We start from the raw sequence: 15,582 nt of genomic DNA on the forward strand, positions 1-15,582 counted from the left end.
AGTTGTGTAGTGGAGTAGCCCTTGCAGTATAATAGTATGCTCATGGAAGTTTTCACTGAAAAAGTATATTTGAGAAAAAACTTAACGGAAAGCACACAAGGGTAGAGAAAAAAGTGGTAGAAAAGACCTTAAGGAAAGAATGAGTAATATTTTTTGAGAAACAAAAAGCAAGAAACAAAAACAAAGATGAGCTGGAGAAAGAGTAATAGAATAGAACAGAGATTTCAAAGAGACTAGATAATTTTCCTATTTTAATATTTAACTTTGTAAATATTTCTGCTTTAGCTGTCAATGGATCATGATGACCTAAAAGATGGATCCTCACACTTCTCCAATATGGTGAGAGTGGATGGTACAGAGGAAGAGGGTTATGCCCAGCTTATAGTAGTCATTCAATTAATACTTGATAATGATGACTGTTATAATTACATAATTTTGATAATTGTAGGAAGTTATTGGAGTGATCAGATGGCTGGGGGAAGTGACTTTACAATTTTCTTATGAAATGGTCCTCATGCTGCTCCAGGTTTTCTAATACACAAGAATTACACCAGAGAAGAGTGATTGATTTTAATTGATTATTTAATGACCCTAAGAGAATAGAGCAATAGGATTCTCTAGGGTTCATGTCTCAAAGGTAGTGGCTATAGCTATAAGAACACATGCATCACTCTCAACCTGCAAAGGACTTCCCTTTGCCACCAGCAGGTTTGTTTTAAGATTCTAAAAACAGATTGATATTAATCTCAATGAGGGGTGTGTAGACAACAATGTGAGGAGAGGAATTCACCCTTTGGATCTAGATAGTTCTCGAGAAATATTTAGCCACTGCAAAAGTTACATATCTGAACATGAAAGGAAAAGGATGAGCACTTATTCTACAGAGCGTTCTAGTAGAGAGCCTGGCTCAGCTGAGCTCCTCACTAACAGCCCATGAACAACAGGTGCTAGGGTGGGTGAGAGAGAGGAGCTCTGAGAATTCTAGACAATGTGCATTGGGTTTTTTTATTTTTTTTATTTTTAAGATTGACCCTGAGCTAACATCTGTTGCCAATCTTCCTCTCTTTATTTTTTCTCCCCAAAGTCACAGTACATAGTTGAATATCTGAGTTGTAAGTCACTCTGGTTCTTCTAGGTGGGATACCACAACAGCATGGCTTGATGAGCAGTGTATAGGCCCACACCCAGAATCGGAAACAGCAAACCCCGGACCACTGAAGTTGAGCATGCAAACTTAACCACTCGGCCACGGGGCCAGCCCCCAGTCTTGATTCTATAAATTTTTGGAAGGGGAGTCAAGGTGGAATACACGAATATTTAAATAAAATGAAACAATCAGAAATTGGATAGATCCTAGTGAAAAAAATTAAAGAAGACCAGCTTTAATTAAGATTATAAAGCAGGAAACACGTGTGTGCTCTGAGAGCAAAAATTACAGCAAAATGGGGTAAAGAATTATAAGAAAGAAGATTTCAACTGTCATACTTTCTATATAGCTTTTGGGACATAAGAGCCAGTATACTAAATATAACATTAGTTTAAGATGAATTCTTAAATGCCTTAGCTAAACTAAATGTCATATTAAGAAAAAACTTTGATTATTAGGATGTCTCGCTTTGCAATGGATTGTCTACTGAGGTTGTCTTTAATACTCAAACTTATGAATATAGAAACAGATAGGGTCCTTGAGTATCTCAGTTTTGCCTAGGATCTGACGTTTTTATTGATGAGCCATCTAAAATCCATTTCTGTGGGACCAGAGATAATCTTACCAGAACTGATAGAGAAAGAGTTTTATGGAATGGTAGGATGTTAGAAGTGTTGACAACCATTTAGAGAAATATAGTTCTTTTGTATTACTATTCTCATGAAATGTCTTTACGGTGCAGTACTATATCCAATTTACAATCCCTTTCCCTCACAAATAATAAAAGACAGAATTAATACTTGCCTTACATGTCTTGAAGGGAGAGTAGGAAAAGAAAGAGGGAGAGAGACCTAGAAAAGGGGAGTTTTTAAGTGAGAGTCTTTACTATAGTTAGTTATTCTTGGCAGAGAAAGTGTCCCTAAATCCCATTCTAATTTCATCTTGATGCTGATTTTTAGTATGACTCTGTGGCACATACACTGTCATTGGACTCTTTCCCACAGTTTTAGAGTCTCTCGTTTGTCAATTAAAAGTATGAATATTTAATAAAGGAAATGCGTTAGTATCCAGATCAGAACATGGATCAGAGTCTGATGTTATATAATAGATCCAGGGCTAGGAGTCTGGGGATCTAGGATCTAGTCACAGATGTGTAGATTGGTTCTTATTTTGCATGTCATTGGGAAAACTAAAGTTCTAGCTTCTCTTTTGTCCCCTCTAGAATAAAGAAATAGATTAAATTATCTTTATCGTCTGTTCAAATTTTATTTTTCCTCAAGCAATGAGGAAGGATTGACATCTAGGACTCCCTGAGCTGAGGAGCATGCTCTCCGAAAAAAATTAATTAAGATTAATTTTGAAAATGCATTTACTGAGTCAGAGTGAAAAACAAAGATTAAAGTGCTGTATGGAATTACCAATAAAGGCACAAATTTAAAGTGTTAAGGATGTTCATTCTTAATGTCACAGTGTGGATATATAATGCAAAAATCAATTTGTTTAGAAATTTCTGATTTTTATTACTGATTATAGGGTTGATATAATTAGTAATTGTATTATGCTAAGCTTATCTTTTTTGAACTTACAATGTTCAAGGAGAGCTGAAATAACCATAAGTCTCTTGATTTCATATTCTTATTTACAAATATTAAAAAGTATAATTGAGAACTAAAAAAATAATTTGGTTGTATTGGTTTTACTTAGAGAAAATTTTTGAATAGTCACTATGTTTTAACGTTTTAGACATTTAGCATATCTTGCATAAAAAATAGAGAAATTCTCAGACATATTTTGCTTCACCATCCAGTCTTGGTAAGGGTAGTTAACCAAGCTTCTTTATATTCTCATTCCCCTTAATATTTGTTTTCAGGACTGAGTCAGATTCTGGCAAACAGAAACCATGCCAGAGAGAAACAAAAGTGGGACCACATTCACTCTTTTGGGCTTCTCAGATTTGCCAGAACTGCAAATCCCCCTCTTCTTGATTTTTCTGGCCATCTACAGCGTCACTGTTTTAGGGAATATTGGGATGATTGTAATAATCAAAATTAACCCCAAACTGCACACCCCTATGTACTTTTTCCTCAGTCACCTCTCATTTGTGGATTTCTGCTATTCCTCCATCATTGTTTCCAAGACCCTGGTGAACTTAGTTGTGGAAGACAGAAGCATTTCATTTATAGGATGTGTAGTACAATTCTTTTTCTTTGGTACCTTTGCAGTAACTGAATCCTTTTTATTAGCTGTGATGGCCTATGACCGCTTTGTGGCCATTTGTAACCCTCTGCTCTACACAGTCGCTATGTCACAGAAGCTCTGTACCATGCTAGTTGCTGGATCATATGTATGGGGAGTAGCTTGTTCCTTGATACTCACATCTTCTGCCATCAAATTATCATTTCAGGGTCCCAACACAATTAATCATTTCTTCTGTGAATTCTCCTCATTGCTGTCCCTCTCTTTCTCTGATATTTATGTCACCCAGTTGCTGCTTTTCATTTTTTCCACCTTTAATGGGGTCAGCACATTACTCGTCATTCTCACATCTTATGTATTTATTGTTGTAACCATTCTCAAGATGCATTCAGCCAGTGAGCGCCGCAAAGCCTTCTCCACCTGTGCTTCCCACATGACTGCCATCTCCATCTTCCATGGCACCATCCTCTTCCTCTACTGTGTGCCCAACTCCAAAAACTCCAGGCACACAGTCAAAGTGGCCTCTGTGTTTTACACTGTGGTGATCCCCATGTTGAATCCTCTGATATACAGTCTGAGAAATAAGGATGTCAAAGATACAGTCAGCAAAATAATGCACACTAAAGTTTTTTCTTATTGAGCAATTATTTTGGTGTAATTTTTCCCTGACACATAAATAAATTATGTCTATAAATGTTGATTTTAAAGATATCTTTAAAGTTCTGAAGATTTAATGTTGTACAATGGAAAGGTCATGGATTTTGGTTCAAAGAGACTAAACTTGGCTCGGTCTCTTACTGGAAAATAAAACAGCCATCTCTCTCATCTTTAATTTTTCATCTACAAAATTGAGATAACATAAAATAGCTACTAATCTGATTGTGAACATTAAAAGACAAAATAGATATCATGTGTAAAACCTTCTGTAAGCTTAATAAATAATTTCATTTCCTTTCTTATAACATACCTGGAGTAGACTAGACTTTCAATAAACACATGAATTTCTCTTATAAAAGCAGATATAGCAGTTAAATAAATGATTCTTCATCCTTTAAGAAATGAAATGTTCACTGTTGACAGCAGGGCAGTATAAAAGTGGCCATTGTATAAGGTAGAATATAATAAGTATCACAGAGGATATGAGAGAAAGAAAAGTTCAAATCCATCTAGGGACTTTAGGGTGATGCCTTCATAATGTAAGTATTGTTTGAACTTTTCCTTGGATACAAAAATGTACAAAATTTTAGGAGGTACATTTCACCAAGGAGTTTCATTCCAGAGACAAAAGCATGCCAAAATCAAGGAGATCCGAATGCAATATTGAGTCAATGATCCAACAAACTTTTTCTTGTGCAAATACTAAATAACATATATGTGTGTATCTTTGTGTATGTGTGTGGGTGAGTGTGATTTTTTTGTGTATACAGTTTATGTAACATACATGGAAAGTTGGCAAGACAAGGTCTACATCCTGAATGTATTTTGAAAGGAACTCCAGTGTGGCAGTATAAACTATGAGAGCCTCCACCAAAGGCTTAGAAATGCTAGATCTGATCTGAGAACATCTTATATGCAAAACGTAAGCAAGTGTCTACCCAACCCGTATTTTATGCTATAATTATGCCTATAAAGACAACAAAACATGAACTATACTTTATGTTTTATTTTTCTGAACATAAGTGTAATTTCTGAATCCTTTGTAACTGAACTCCTTAAAAGAAAAAACTTTTTGAAGTTGCCTTAAGTGTTGAAAACTAACTGCCTATATAACCTGAATCAAAATAAAATGGAAACCAGATAGTTATTAGCATCAAGACCTATTTAATCTGGCAAAGTAAAAATAATAGATCTATGCAACATTAATAACTCACTTTTGCTTCAATAACTTGTACACCCTTCTCCTTCGTTTTACTCTGCATATCTGGATAACATTCCAAAGAAATCATTAGTGTAATTGAGGATGTAAATTTCCAAGTGTTTTAGTAAGGAAGAGACAAGCAACCTGGGGAAAAATTTTATTTGGGCTCATAAAGTTATCTGGAATGTTCATATTATTTTGAATTTATGGTCAATAATTAAAATGTTTCATTTATGTATATTATTTGATAAGGAATCAATTAAACAGTGATTGTATACATAAGGATAAAATATGTGAGAAACAGTGTCTTAGAGACTGGATGTCTGGTGATGGAATGATTTTTCTTCTATTAACTATGTTTCTCTGGGTATTCACAAATTTATCTTTCACTACACAACTGGCAATTACACAATTTTTAATTTTCTTTGAAATTAGGAAATTATTTATATTAATCTTAAATTGAAACAGTTATGGGTAATGCCTATTTATAGAGATTTTATTTTACTTATGTCATGCTTGGACCAAGGATAATCACACTTTGTGGTACAACTAACACAACTCATTGAGCTTTTACTTTGAGGAAACCAAGGTTCATAACATTTAAATGACTTAGCCAATGATGTAAAACTGGTGGTCACACAATTAAAGCAATCATTCAAGGCTGCAGACAATCAAAAACCTGCATTTTCCACCAAACGCTGACATACAATCAGATATTTTTCATTTTCAAGTTGTGACATTTCAGATTCTTTATGGTTGATTCTATATAGAACATGACTCATATTAGTAGTATTCACATTTACTGATCATGTGTTTTTGAACTAGTTTTTAAAAGGTGTATATCTCAAGAATTTAATTTTAGCTATAAAACATTTCATCATAGATTTAAATAGCAGCAAAAAGTGTGATTTCCTTTGCTTAGCATAATTCATCTATAAAGCATAAATAATAACATCTGAAATCGTCATATTTGTGTCTTTCCTTCTCCTTAATTTATATTCAATTCTACTCGCTTTATAAACATTATAATTTTATTATTCATGGTCATACTTTTTATTTCTTATTATCATAATCTTTCGGTAAAATAAAAAATTCTACTTTCTGGATCAAGTTAACCTTGTAATGATACAATAATAATTACATCAATAATTAAAAATGTAATTGCATTGTAAATTTGGATAAAACATAATCAAAATTTAAATTGTTTTCAGAAATATTTCTTTTTATGAGAAATATTATGAATATGTGTTTGGGTTTTCTATTTCAATCAATTAATGTATCCATCTAAAGATACCGCTTAATGTTAGAAAGAAAGAGGTTTCACTTTCATTTCTATTTCTTCTTTTTTTTATTTTGAGGAAGATTAGCCCTGAGCTAACTACAGCCAATCCTCTTCTTTTTGCTGAGGAAGACAGGCCCTGAGCTAACATCCATGCCCATCTTCCTCTACTTTATATGTGGGATGCAAACCACAGCATGGCTTTTGCCAAGCGGTGCCATGTCCACACCAGGGATCCTAACCGGTGAACCCCAGGCCGCCAAGAAGTGGAACGTGCAAACTTAACCACTGCACCACCAGGCTGGCCCCTATTTCTTCTTTTTAATTGATGAAAATACTGAGACTATTTGGTGATATTAAAGGTAAATGTGAATAGAAACTTTGTCAGAAATTGTGCTAAAATAGTAATGTCAATCAACTCTTTCACCTCTAACAAGGTTATATGTCAATTTCTCACAATGATCTTTCATCAAAATTTTTTTTAAAAAATACTGCATTAAACAAAATTAGATTGCCTTCCAATTTTGTTGAAGGCCAAAATTTTGGAAATTCTTTCTTTCTTTCTTTCTTTTTTTTTTTTTTTTAGGAAGATTAGCCCTGAGCTAACTACTGCCAATCCTCTTCTTTTTGCTGAGGAAGACTGGCCCTGAGCTAACATCCATGCCCATCTTCCTCTACTTTATATGTGGGACGCAAACCACAGCATGGTTTTTCCAAGCACTGCCGTGTCCGCACCCAGGATCCAAACCAGTGAACCCGGGGCCGCTGAGACGCAGAACGTGCAAACTTAACCACTGCAACACCAGGCCGGCCCCAGGAAATTATTTCTTTCAAAAGAATTCGTTACCCAGTGCGGCAGATTGCAAACAATGTTCGGATTCTCCAGTCCTCCTCACATCCATGCCCCTTTGCAACTCTTCTGATCAAATGGTGGAATCAGTTTTTCCACTCTTGGAATGTAGGTTTCTTTTGTGACTAGCTTTGGCCAGCAGAATACAGCTGAAGTGACATTGTGTCAGAGAACCCTTGTGACTTTCTCACAACCTTTTGGAATTTTCACGGTCTCTTAGAAAAGCTGTTACATGAACCATCACAGACTATCATAGTGGATAATAAGAAACAGAACACAAACCCCCATCACATGTGCTGTCATTTAGCCAAACCACCAGACTTGGGTGTGAAGCCTCTTAGATCATCTAACCTGTGAAGTGGATATCATAGGCACAGCAAACCAAGCCAAGATCAACCATGTCAGGATTAGACTAACAGTACTAACTTACTGACTCATGCAATAGTGACCAATACAATAAGTCGTTTTTGTTTTTAACTAATATGTTTTGAAGCGGTTTGTTATACAATCATTAGAACCACTCACTTTATCAATTTCTGAAAAGGTTACCTCAAAGAACTTCCAAGTCTTATCAAATAACAATTAAGCATGTTATTATCCTTCCAATTAGACTAGGCACCTTGACCAAAACAATGGAATTAAAAAGTTTAGAAAATTTAACATATCGTTGATGTCATTGAACCTTGCCAGTACAATATTTTACTAACATGGTACTATTGTATGTGTTTTAATTACATTTACTCAAAAGCTTAGACATTCAATTGATATTATTCAAATTATGGAAAATGACCATGAAATCCATTTCAATAAAACTTTTATTTAAATTACTTTGTATGCATGTGAGGAAGATTGGCCCTGAGCTAACATTTGTTTCAATCCTCCTCTTTTTTATGTCGAATACCTTCACAGAGTGGCTTGACCACCAATACTTGGTCCACGCCCAGGATCCAAACCTGCCCACACTAGGCTACCGAAGGCGAGCACACAAACTCAACCACTGCACCACCATGCCAGCCCCTTTAAATTAATTTTTACAAACACCTGCCATGTCTTTAAATCTAAGACAAATAGGTAAGCAAAGTAACTATCCTGTGAGTGAGTGGCCCAGATGATCTAAAATATCACTGCCAATGATACTCATTATAGATAGTCTTTTAGTTTTTCTGTCATGAGACTCTCTCCTTCTTTAGGATACATTTTGTGACTGTAGTTTCAGGGTGCGCTAACAACAAAACAAATATATGTTAAAAAAAAATATGGTCATCAGTCTAGTATATATCTGAATTCAAAACCACTGTATTGGCTAAAATACTTGTCTAATGCTAACATTTTCCATGAAAAGAAATATGTACTATATGCCAGAGTCATGACAAGAAGCTATACCATCGGTTTGAAGTGTCTTGAAAAGGAAAACTTCATTCTTCATAAGAAACAACATTTCAAATTTTCTTATGTTTTAGATTTTGGAAGTTTGCTTTTATTCTTCTAATTGGGATAATTAACGTACTAATATGTGAAGGGATAAGAGGAATCTTTACTTTTGAAAAATAAGAAAAATGGAATTGTGAGTGCTAGGTGGAAAGGAGACGCAGAAACATCCCTCAAACTCAGAAAATTATCAGAGGGATTAATTTTAGGAAAACATACATAGGTTGTTGAGAATTTGGAAACTGGTTACCTGTAGCTAATTACATCCATGGAATTCTTGGAATGTTTAATATATCCAAAGACACAAATCACAGATAGTGGTTTGAACACTGTTGGTTTAGGAAGATATCATATGGTCAGAAAAGGAGCAGACGTGGGAGAGATCCTTGAGGAGATCCTGTTTAGTGTTCTCCAGCACTGAGTAAAGACTATGCCATCCCAGCATCATTCAGTAGGTCTGATCTTCCTCACAGGATCATATGTGTGGCACAACCCCAAAAGCAGCATATGATTTCATTCTATCAGTTATTCTGTGTTAGCCTTTGGGCAAGTTGGACCTGACTATGCCTCAGTCACCTCATTTATAAAGTTACATAACTGTACCAATCTTATATATTATTATAAAGATGAAATATGTTATTAGTTGTATTAAGAACAGTACCTAGTATACAGGGAGTAGTCAATAAATGTGATCAATTCTTATTATTCTCAGTAAAACAGGTGCATTATCGCTACCTCTTTCTGGTATTTGGCAGAACTCTAGTGTGGCTTCGGCCCTTATGCCCTCCAGGAAGGAGCTTATGTGTATAAGACAGGCAAAATTTGTAAGACCTATTCACATATTTCACAATGGCGATGTGATTCCTGGCTCACAGAGCAATGCTTGGATGCAAGATACAGTGCTCTGTAATTCATTATAAATGCTGTAAGGAATCATTTTGAATTATAATAATATGTACCAACTTGAGATAGTATTTCCCCCTGTTTATATCTCATAGAAATCATAATTGTTTGAGTCCCAAGATGGTGTTGTTTTCTTGATATCTTGTTGATGTCCCACAAAGATCAACGATTATTTTGGGAAGCAGAAGGAACATAGGCCCCAGAGGTACAGACACAAAGACATAAAGCCTAAAACACTTTCCATCATAACATCTTGAGAAACAGGGGAAATAATGACCATCCCACAGGTTGGTTGGTTGGACTATACACTGGTTTTTGGAATACACATGAGTGATATATTCTGAGCCTTGGAATTTGTTATATTTTTTTCTCATGGGACTAATTTACTATGGCTATGTGTGAGAGAAGGCGGAATTGTAAATGAAGGCAGTGGTATTAGACATATTTTAAGAAATCTGTATTTAGCCTTCTCTTAGAGTGTTTTAAGAAGTGACATATTTTGAACACTCTCTTTATGAAAATATTTTCCCTTTCCATATTGGAAAACAAGCTTAATTGAAAACGGGAGGACTTTAATCCACAGAACCAAGTGTCTTGTAACAGCTATTAGTGTAAAAGCAAAATGGAGAGGAATTATTATGCACTGTGCAAAACACTTTGAAATGTCTCTCCTTAGCAGATTTCTCAACCTTGGTAATATTGACCTTTGGGCCCAGATAATATTTCGGTGTTTGCATGTGCTGTTGTTATCTGTGTGTGGGGGCGAGACTGTCATGTGCATCATAGAGTGTTTAGCACCATCTCATCTATGCACTAGATGTCAGTAGCATTCCTCCGTATGGTGACAACAAAAAATGTCTCCAGATATTGCCAAATGTCCCATGGAGATCAAAATAACTCCTGGTTAAGAACCACTGATTTATAAGTAATCAGCAGCCTGATTTTTCATCTTTAGGCTAGAAAACAGAAAAAAGGTTTTTAAAATTATGTACTACAGTGAACTCAGAAAAAGACAAATAAGTCAATTTTACTGGCTGTTGAAGAGATAACATTTATCATCAGAATGATTATTTGTTTGCAAACCTGGATTTCTTAATACATGTATCCTTCACCTCTTTGAAGTCATTTGAAGAATGACAAACATAACTGGATATGTTGAGTTTTAGTCCAGATTCTTTTTCCTCCAAGAATAACTAACCAGTACATCTTCAGTCATGTATATATCAACAAAGAGTCAGGAGAGAGAGGATTAATAAGAGTGTTCTCACCCTCTGTGGGCATTTTCTGTATGTCAAAGTCTGGAATCTGTCCATCCCTTGTTAAAAACATCACACTCTCTTTCTCCAGTCTACTCCATAAACCTTATGTTTTGTAAGAATTCAGGCAAGTTTCTACATTGTTTTTTGAAGAAAGTGATTGGAATGAAATATTTATGTGTCATGGAAGTTTTGATAATTAAATATGCATTTCAACTTACGTAAATGTATATAATATCCTATCCGTGAAATCTGGCTTACTATTTTTTAACTTGCTATTTTATCATATTCTTTTTGCAGGTCATTAAAAGTTCTTCAAAAGCATTCATTTTAACAGCTGCATAGTTTTCTGTAATATATATATGCTATAACTTTAGCCATTTTCTTCTTGTTTGACACTTTATTTCTAAGTTTTATTATCGTAAATAATGCTGCAATGCAGCAGCAAGAATTTGTGTTAATAGTTTCATATTCACATCTTCAATTAGTTCTACAAATAGATTTAAAGTAGTGAATTCATTTCTCAAATAGCTCTTTATAAGGCTTCAAAGTCATAGTTACAGAAGGTCTGACTCCAAGTAACAATTCCGTGAACAACGCACGACATTGAATTGCATTATTAAGAAGATCACTATGCTAATTTCATAGGAAAAAATGCTAGCATAGAGTATAAAAGCTACTTTCTCCATTTAAAAGATGTTGACTAATATTAGCACTTGTGGGTTAACAATCTTAAATGGGCATATTTATCATCATTTCAGTGGAAAACAGAGAAGAGTACTATGTACTATAAAATATTGTTTCCCAGGATCCTAATGTTTCTAGTACTGATAAAAGTGAAAAAGAGACTTGAATTTCACAAGATGATATGGTAATTAAATAATGTGCCCTGTATTTCTAATGACTCAGTTTCAAGCTATAAACTATCTAGGGCTAGTTTAAGGAATCATATAGGCTCTTATGGATGTGAATGCTTTTGTGTGATCTGTGAATTAAACTATGAGCTCCAGACATTTTGTAAGCTACAATGTCTGAACTTTTCATAAACTTCACAAAGCAAAGTCTTATTTCTTTGCTGAAAAATATTTACTATCTCATTTATTTTCATGTTTTTTTCTTAGGAGACAGTCAAAAATGAAATTGGGTTCTTATAGTAGAGAATGAATATTAACATTTTTCTCAAATCCAAGTGAAGTGGGAACATGGGCAAGGAGAACTGCACAGCTGTGGCAGAGTTCATTCTCCTTGGCTTAGCAAATCTCCCTGAATTAAAGGTCTTCCTCTTTCTGGTGTTTCTTCTCATCTTTGGAGTGACAGTTTTGGGCAAACTGGGCGTGATTGCACTGTTTCAGGTCAACTATCAACTTGACATTCCCGTTTACTCTTTCCTCAACCACTTATCCCTTGTGGATCTCTGTTACTCCACAATCATCATGCCTAAGATCTTAGCTAATATGTTAAATGAAGACAAAACCATTTCTTTTCTGGGATGTGCTGTGCAATTCTACTTGTTTTGCCCATGTCTGGTAACTGAGGTCATCCCACTAGCTGTGATGGCCTATGACTGTTTTGAGACCATCTGTAACCCACTGCTGTACATGGTCACCATGTCAGGGAATCTCTGTGTGGAGCTGGTGTCTTCCTGCTGCTACCTCTGTGGGACTGTGTGTTCTCTGATTCACTTGTGTTTAGCTCTTGACATCCTGTCCTATAGGTCAAATGTGATTAACCAGTTCTTTTGTGATTTACCCCCTCTTATGTCTTGCTTGTTTTGATGTTACTATGAATGAAGTGTTGCTATACATGGTGGCTAGTTCTAACGAAATCATCACCATCATAATCAGCTTCATTTCCCACTTTTTATTCTCATCACTGTCCGGAGGATGCACTCTGTAGAGGAAAGATGCAAAGCCTTTTCTATCTATGCCTCCCACCTCACAGCCATCATTGTCTTCCACGAACAATCCTTTTAATGTATTGCTGGCTCAGTTCTGGCAACAGTGTGGATACTGACAATGTGGCCATGGTGTTCTACACTGTAGTGATTCTCATGCTGAATCCTCCTATCCATAGCTTGAGAAATAAGGACATGAAAGAAGCTCTCAGAAAAGAGGAGGGCTCCAAATTATTTTCCTAGAGAATATTTTCTTAGCAGAACTCAGTGTTCCAAAGTGGAGGCTGGTAGAGGGGTAAATCATTGGGCTTCAGTGTTGAAGTGGGGACAACAGTCAAGAGGTAGGTAGTTGTGACAGAGCCTTTTTTATTCACGTATCTTTTTGCCTCTTCCATTTACAAGAGTAGAATTGAGCATATTTCAAAGTTTGCAGCCTAGTTCTTTACTTTTATTTAATCTAAAATGATTTAAAAGAGTACCTTTAATGGAGTGTTAAGACCTACACATTCAGTTTTATGTAACACCTCATAAGCTTAGTGAAGAACTCAGTATAGTCACATTTTATTTCACATATTTATTTGTAAATATGATACAATTCAAAATTGAATTCCTGTTATTTTACAATGAACATAACGTTTGTCAGTTTATGCACAGAATGAGATTACCATATGTGTATATATCCTCTTTGTTGTTTATTTCCTGCCTCCTTCATTATTCTTTGTTGTTGTGATTGCAATGTCCAGTTTTGTTGGAAGTTCAGATACTATCATATCTGAAAAGTGGAGACATTAGGAATAATTTTTTCAGAGTAATCTTAGAAAAATTAAATTACCTATCATGTGCTAAGAACTTCGAATAATTCCCAGCATCTAATTAGTTCTCTGTCTCTCTGTCTGTGTCAGTTTCTCTGCATTAGTATGTCTTTCTGTCACTCATATAATATATTTTATCATATGTTATATATTTATATATATTTCTAATAATTTAATAACCATTGTTATAAGTGGCAACATTTCTGACTTAGGCCTTTTGTTTCATTTTATTTTTCACTTGTTATCTTCATGCTTATTTTACAATATTTTGGATCAAATGCTTACCGTGACTGATAAGTTGACGTCTAAATTCTGTTTATGTTCTTTGCCATGTCATTGCTCTTGATTTAATGACCTTTTTTCACCCTTCCCCTATGTGTCTAAACCACATCATTCAATCCTCATTCACCCTTCAGTACTTGGGAAGGGGTGCAAGTTGCAGAGTTCCTCGCAAATGTTTTAATATAACAGTTGAATTAATAGTCACACTTCAAGAAGTAACTCACTCATATGAGTATTTATTCATACCAGATTAAAAGTGTCTTTTGGGAAGAAACAAGAGTGGAATTGACATCAACAACATGGTGGAGTGAACTGTTCTGTTTGTCTCTCACCCTTTTGAAATAGAACTAAATGAACATTCACTGATCAATAAAGGCAGCCCACACAGCAGAACAGGATGTGGGAGAGACACACACAGCTACACATCTAAAGGTGGATGCACTGGCCTCCCAGGAAGGAGTAGAAAGAGATGAGCATGTCCTGTTCTCTTCTAGTAGCCTTGTGCATGCACACAAACACTTTCCAGCCTAGCACAAGTTCCCTGAAAGTTGGAACATGCACTGGGGAAACTGTAGCCCCAGGAGGTGGTGGTAGCCCTTAACTCATGCTCATGATCACTTTTCTAGCAATGAGGGGCAGCCCTTCATGCCCCTGTGCCACCAAGGAGTAGCGATAGCTCAGTCCCAGTGAGGAAGCCCCACTTGCCAAGCACAGTGGTTGGTCCAGAGGACCTCAAGCAGAGACCACAGCAGATCTACATGTTGGGGCAAACAGACCCCAGGCCCATGTGAGAACACATAATGCTGCTGAGACCCACAAGAGGGAACATGTCCTGGGTGGCTGTGGGAAGAGGCAGTGGCAGCTTTTAGACCACTGGGATAATTTTTCTGGTGTGGAGGTAGAGTCTACAGTGCCCCTTCAGTACCAAGGAGTGGCCCTAGCTCAGTTCCAGAAAGGAAGCCCTGCCTGCCAAGCTTAGAAGCCCCATGGGCCTCAAGCAGAAATTGCAGTAGATCTACACACTGGGGCAAACACACCCAAGTCCTGCATGAGCGCTCATAGTACTGCCGAAATCTGAAAGAGGGAATGTATCCCAGGGTGCTATAGAAAAAGGAAGCAGCATTAGCCCACTGGTGATCACTTTCCTGGTGGGGAGGGGATGCCCATAGCACCCTTGTACCGCCAAGGAGTGAGCCTACCTTGGTCCAGCAGTGAAGCCCTACACACTAATCACAGTCCACAAAAGCACCTGAATGCACCTCAGGCTGAGACAAGCACCCATAATACCCCCACAGCTTCCAACAGATGGGGTGGGGCCAGAAACTCTGCTCCTGCATCCCCCTAGTGGAAACAGGTAGAATCTGCCACCTAATAATAACACAAATGCCCTGACAAAAGATTAGTTCATCAAACACCATGAGAAACAACAGCAACAATTCAAACAAAAGGAAAATGACAGTAATTGAGAACCTCCCAAAAAACAAAAGCCCAGTACCAGATAGCTTCTCTGGAGAATTCTACCCAACATTCAAAGAAGATTTAATACCTATCCTACTCAAACTATTCCAAAAAATTGAAGAAGATGGAATGCTCCCTAACACATTCTATGAGGCCAACATTATCCTGATATCAAAACCGGACAAGGACAACAAAAAGATGGAAACCTACAGGCCAATA

The 15,582-nt window shown here is 36.3% G+C and overlaps 1 protein-coding gene and 1 pseudogene across 1 annotated transcript; both read left to right on the forward strand.

Moving 5' to 3' along the window:
• The first annotated feature begins 3,047 nt into the window (after positions 1–3,047).
• On the forward strand, positions 3,048–3,983 carry LOC106844120 (olfactory receptor 5D18-like). Its single transcript, XM_014861424.1, has one exon. The coding sequence runs from the start codon at positions 3,048–3,050 to the stop codon at positions 3,981–3,983; it is 936 nt and encodes a 311-aa protein (XP_014716910.1).
• Positions 3,984–12,119: 8,136 nt separating this feature from the next.
• On the forward strand, positions 12,120–13,054 carry LOC106844119 (olfactory receptor 5L1-like; annotated as a pseudogene).
• The last annotated feature ends 2,528 nt before the right edge of the window (positions 13,055–15,582 follow it).

The sequence above is a fragment of the Equus asinus genome, chromosome 17 (assembly GCF_041296235.1).
Source record: "Equus asinus isolate D_3611 breed Donkey chromosome 17, EquAss-T2T_v2, whole genome shotgun sequence".
In the NCBI taxonomy this organism is placed as follows: domain Eukaryota; kingdom Metazoa; phylum Chordata; class Mammalia; order Perissodactyla; family Equidae; genus Equus; species Equus asinus.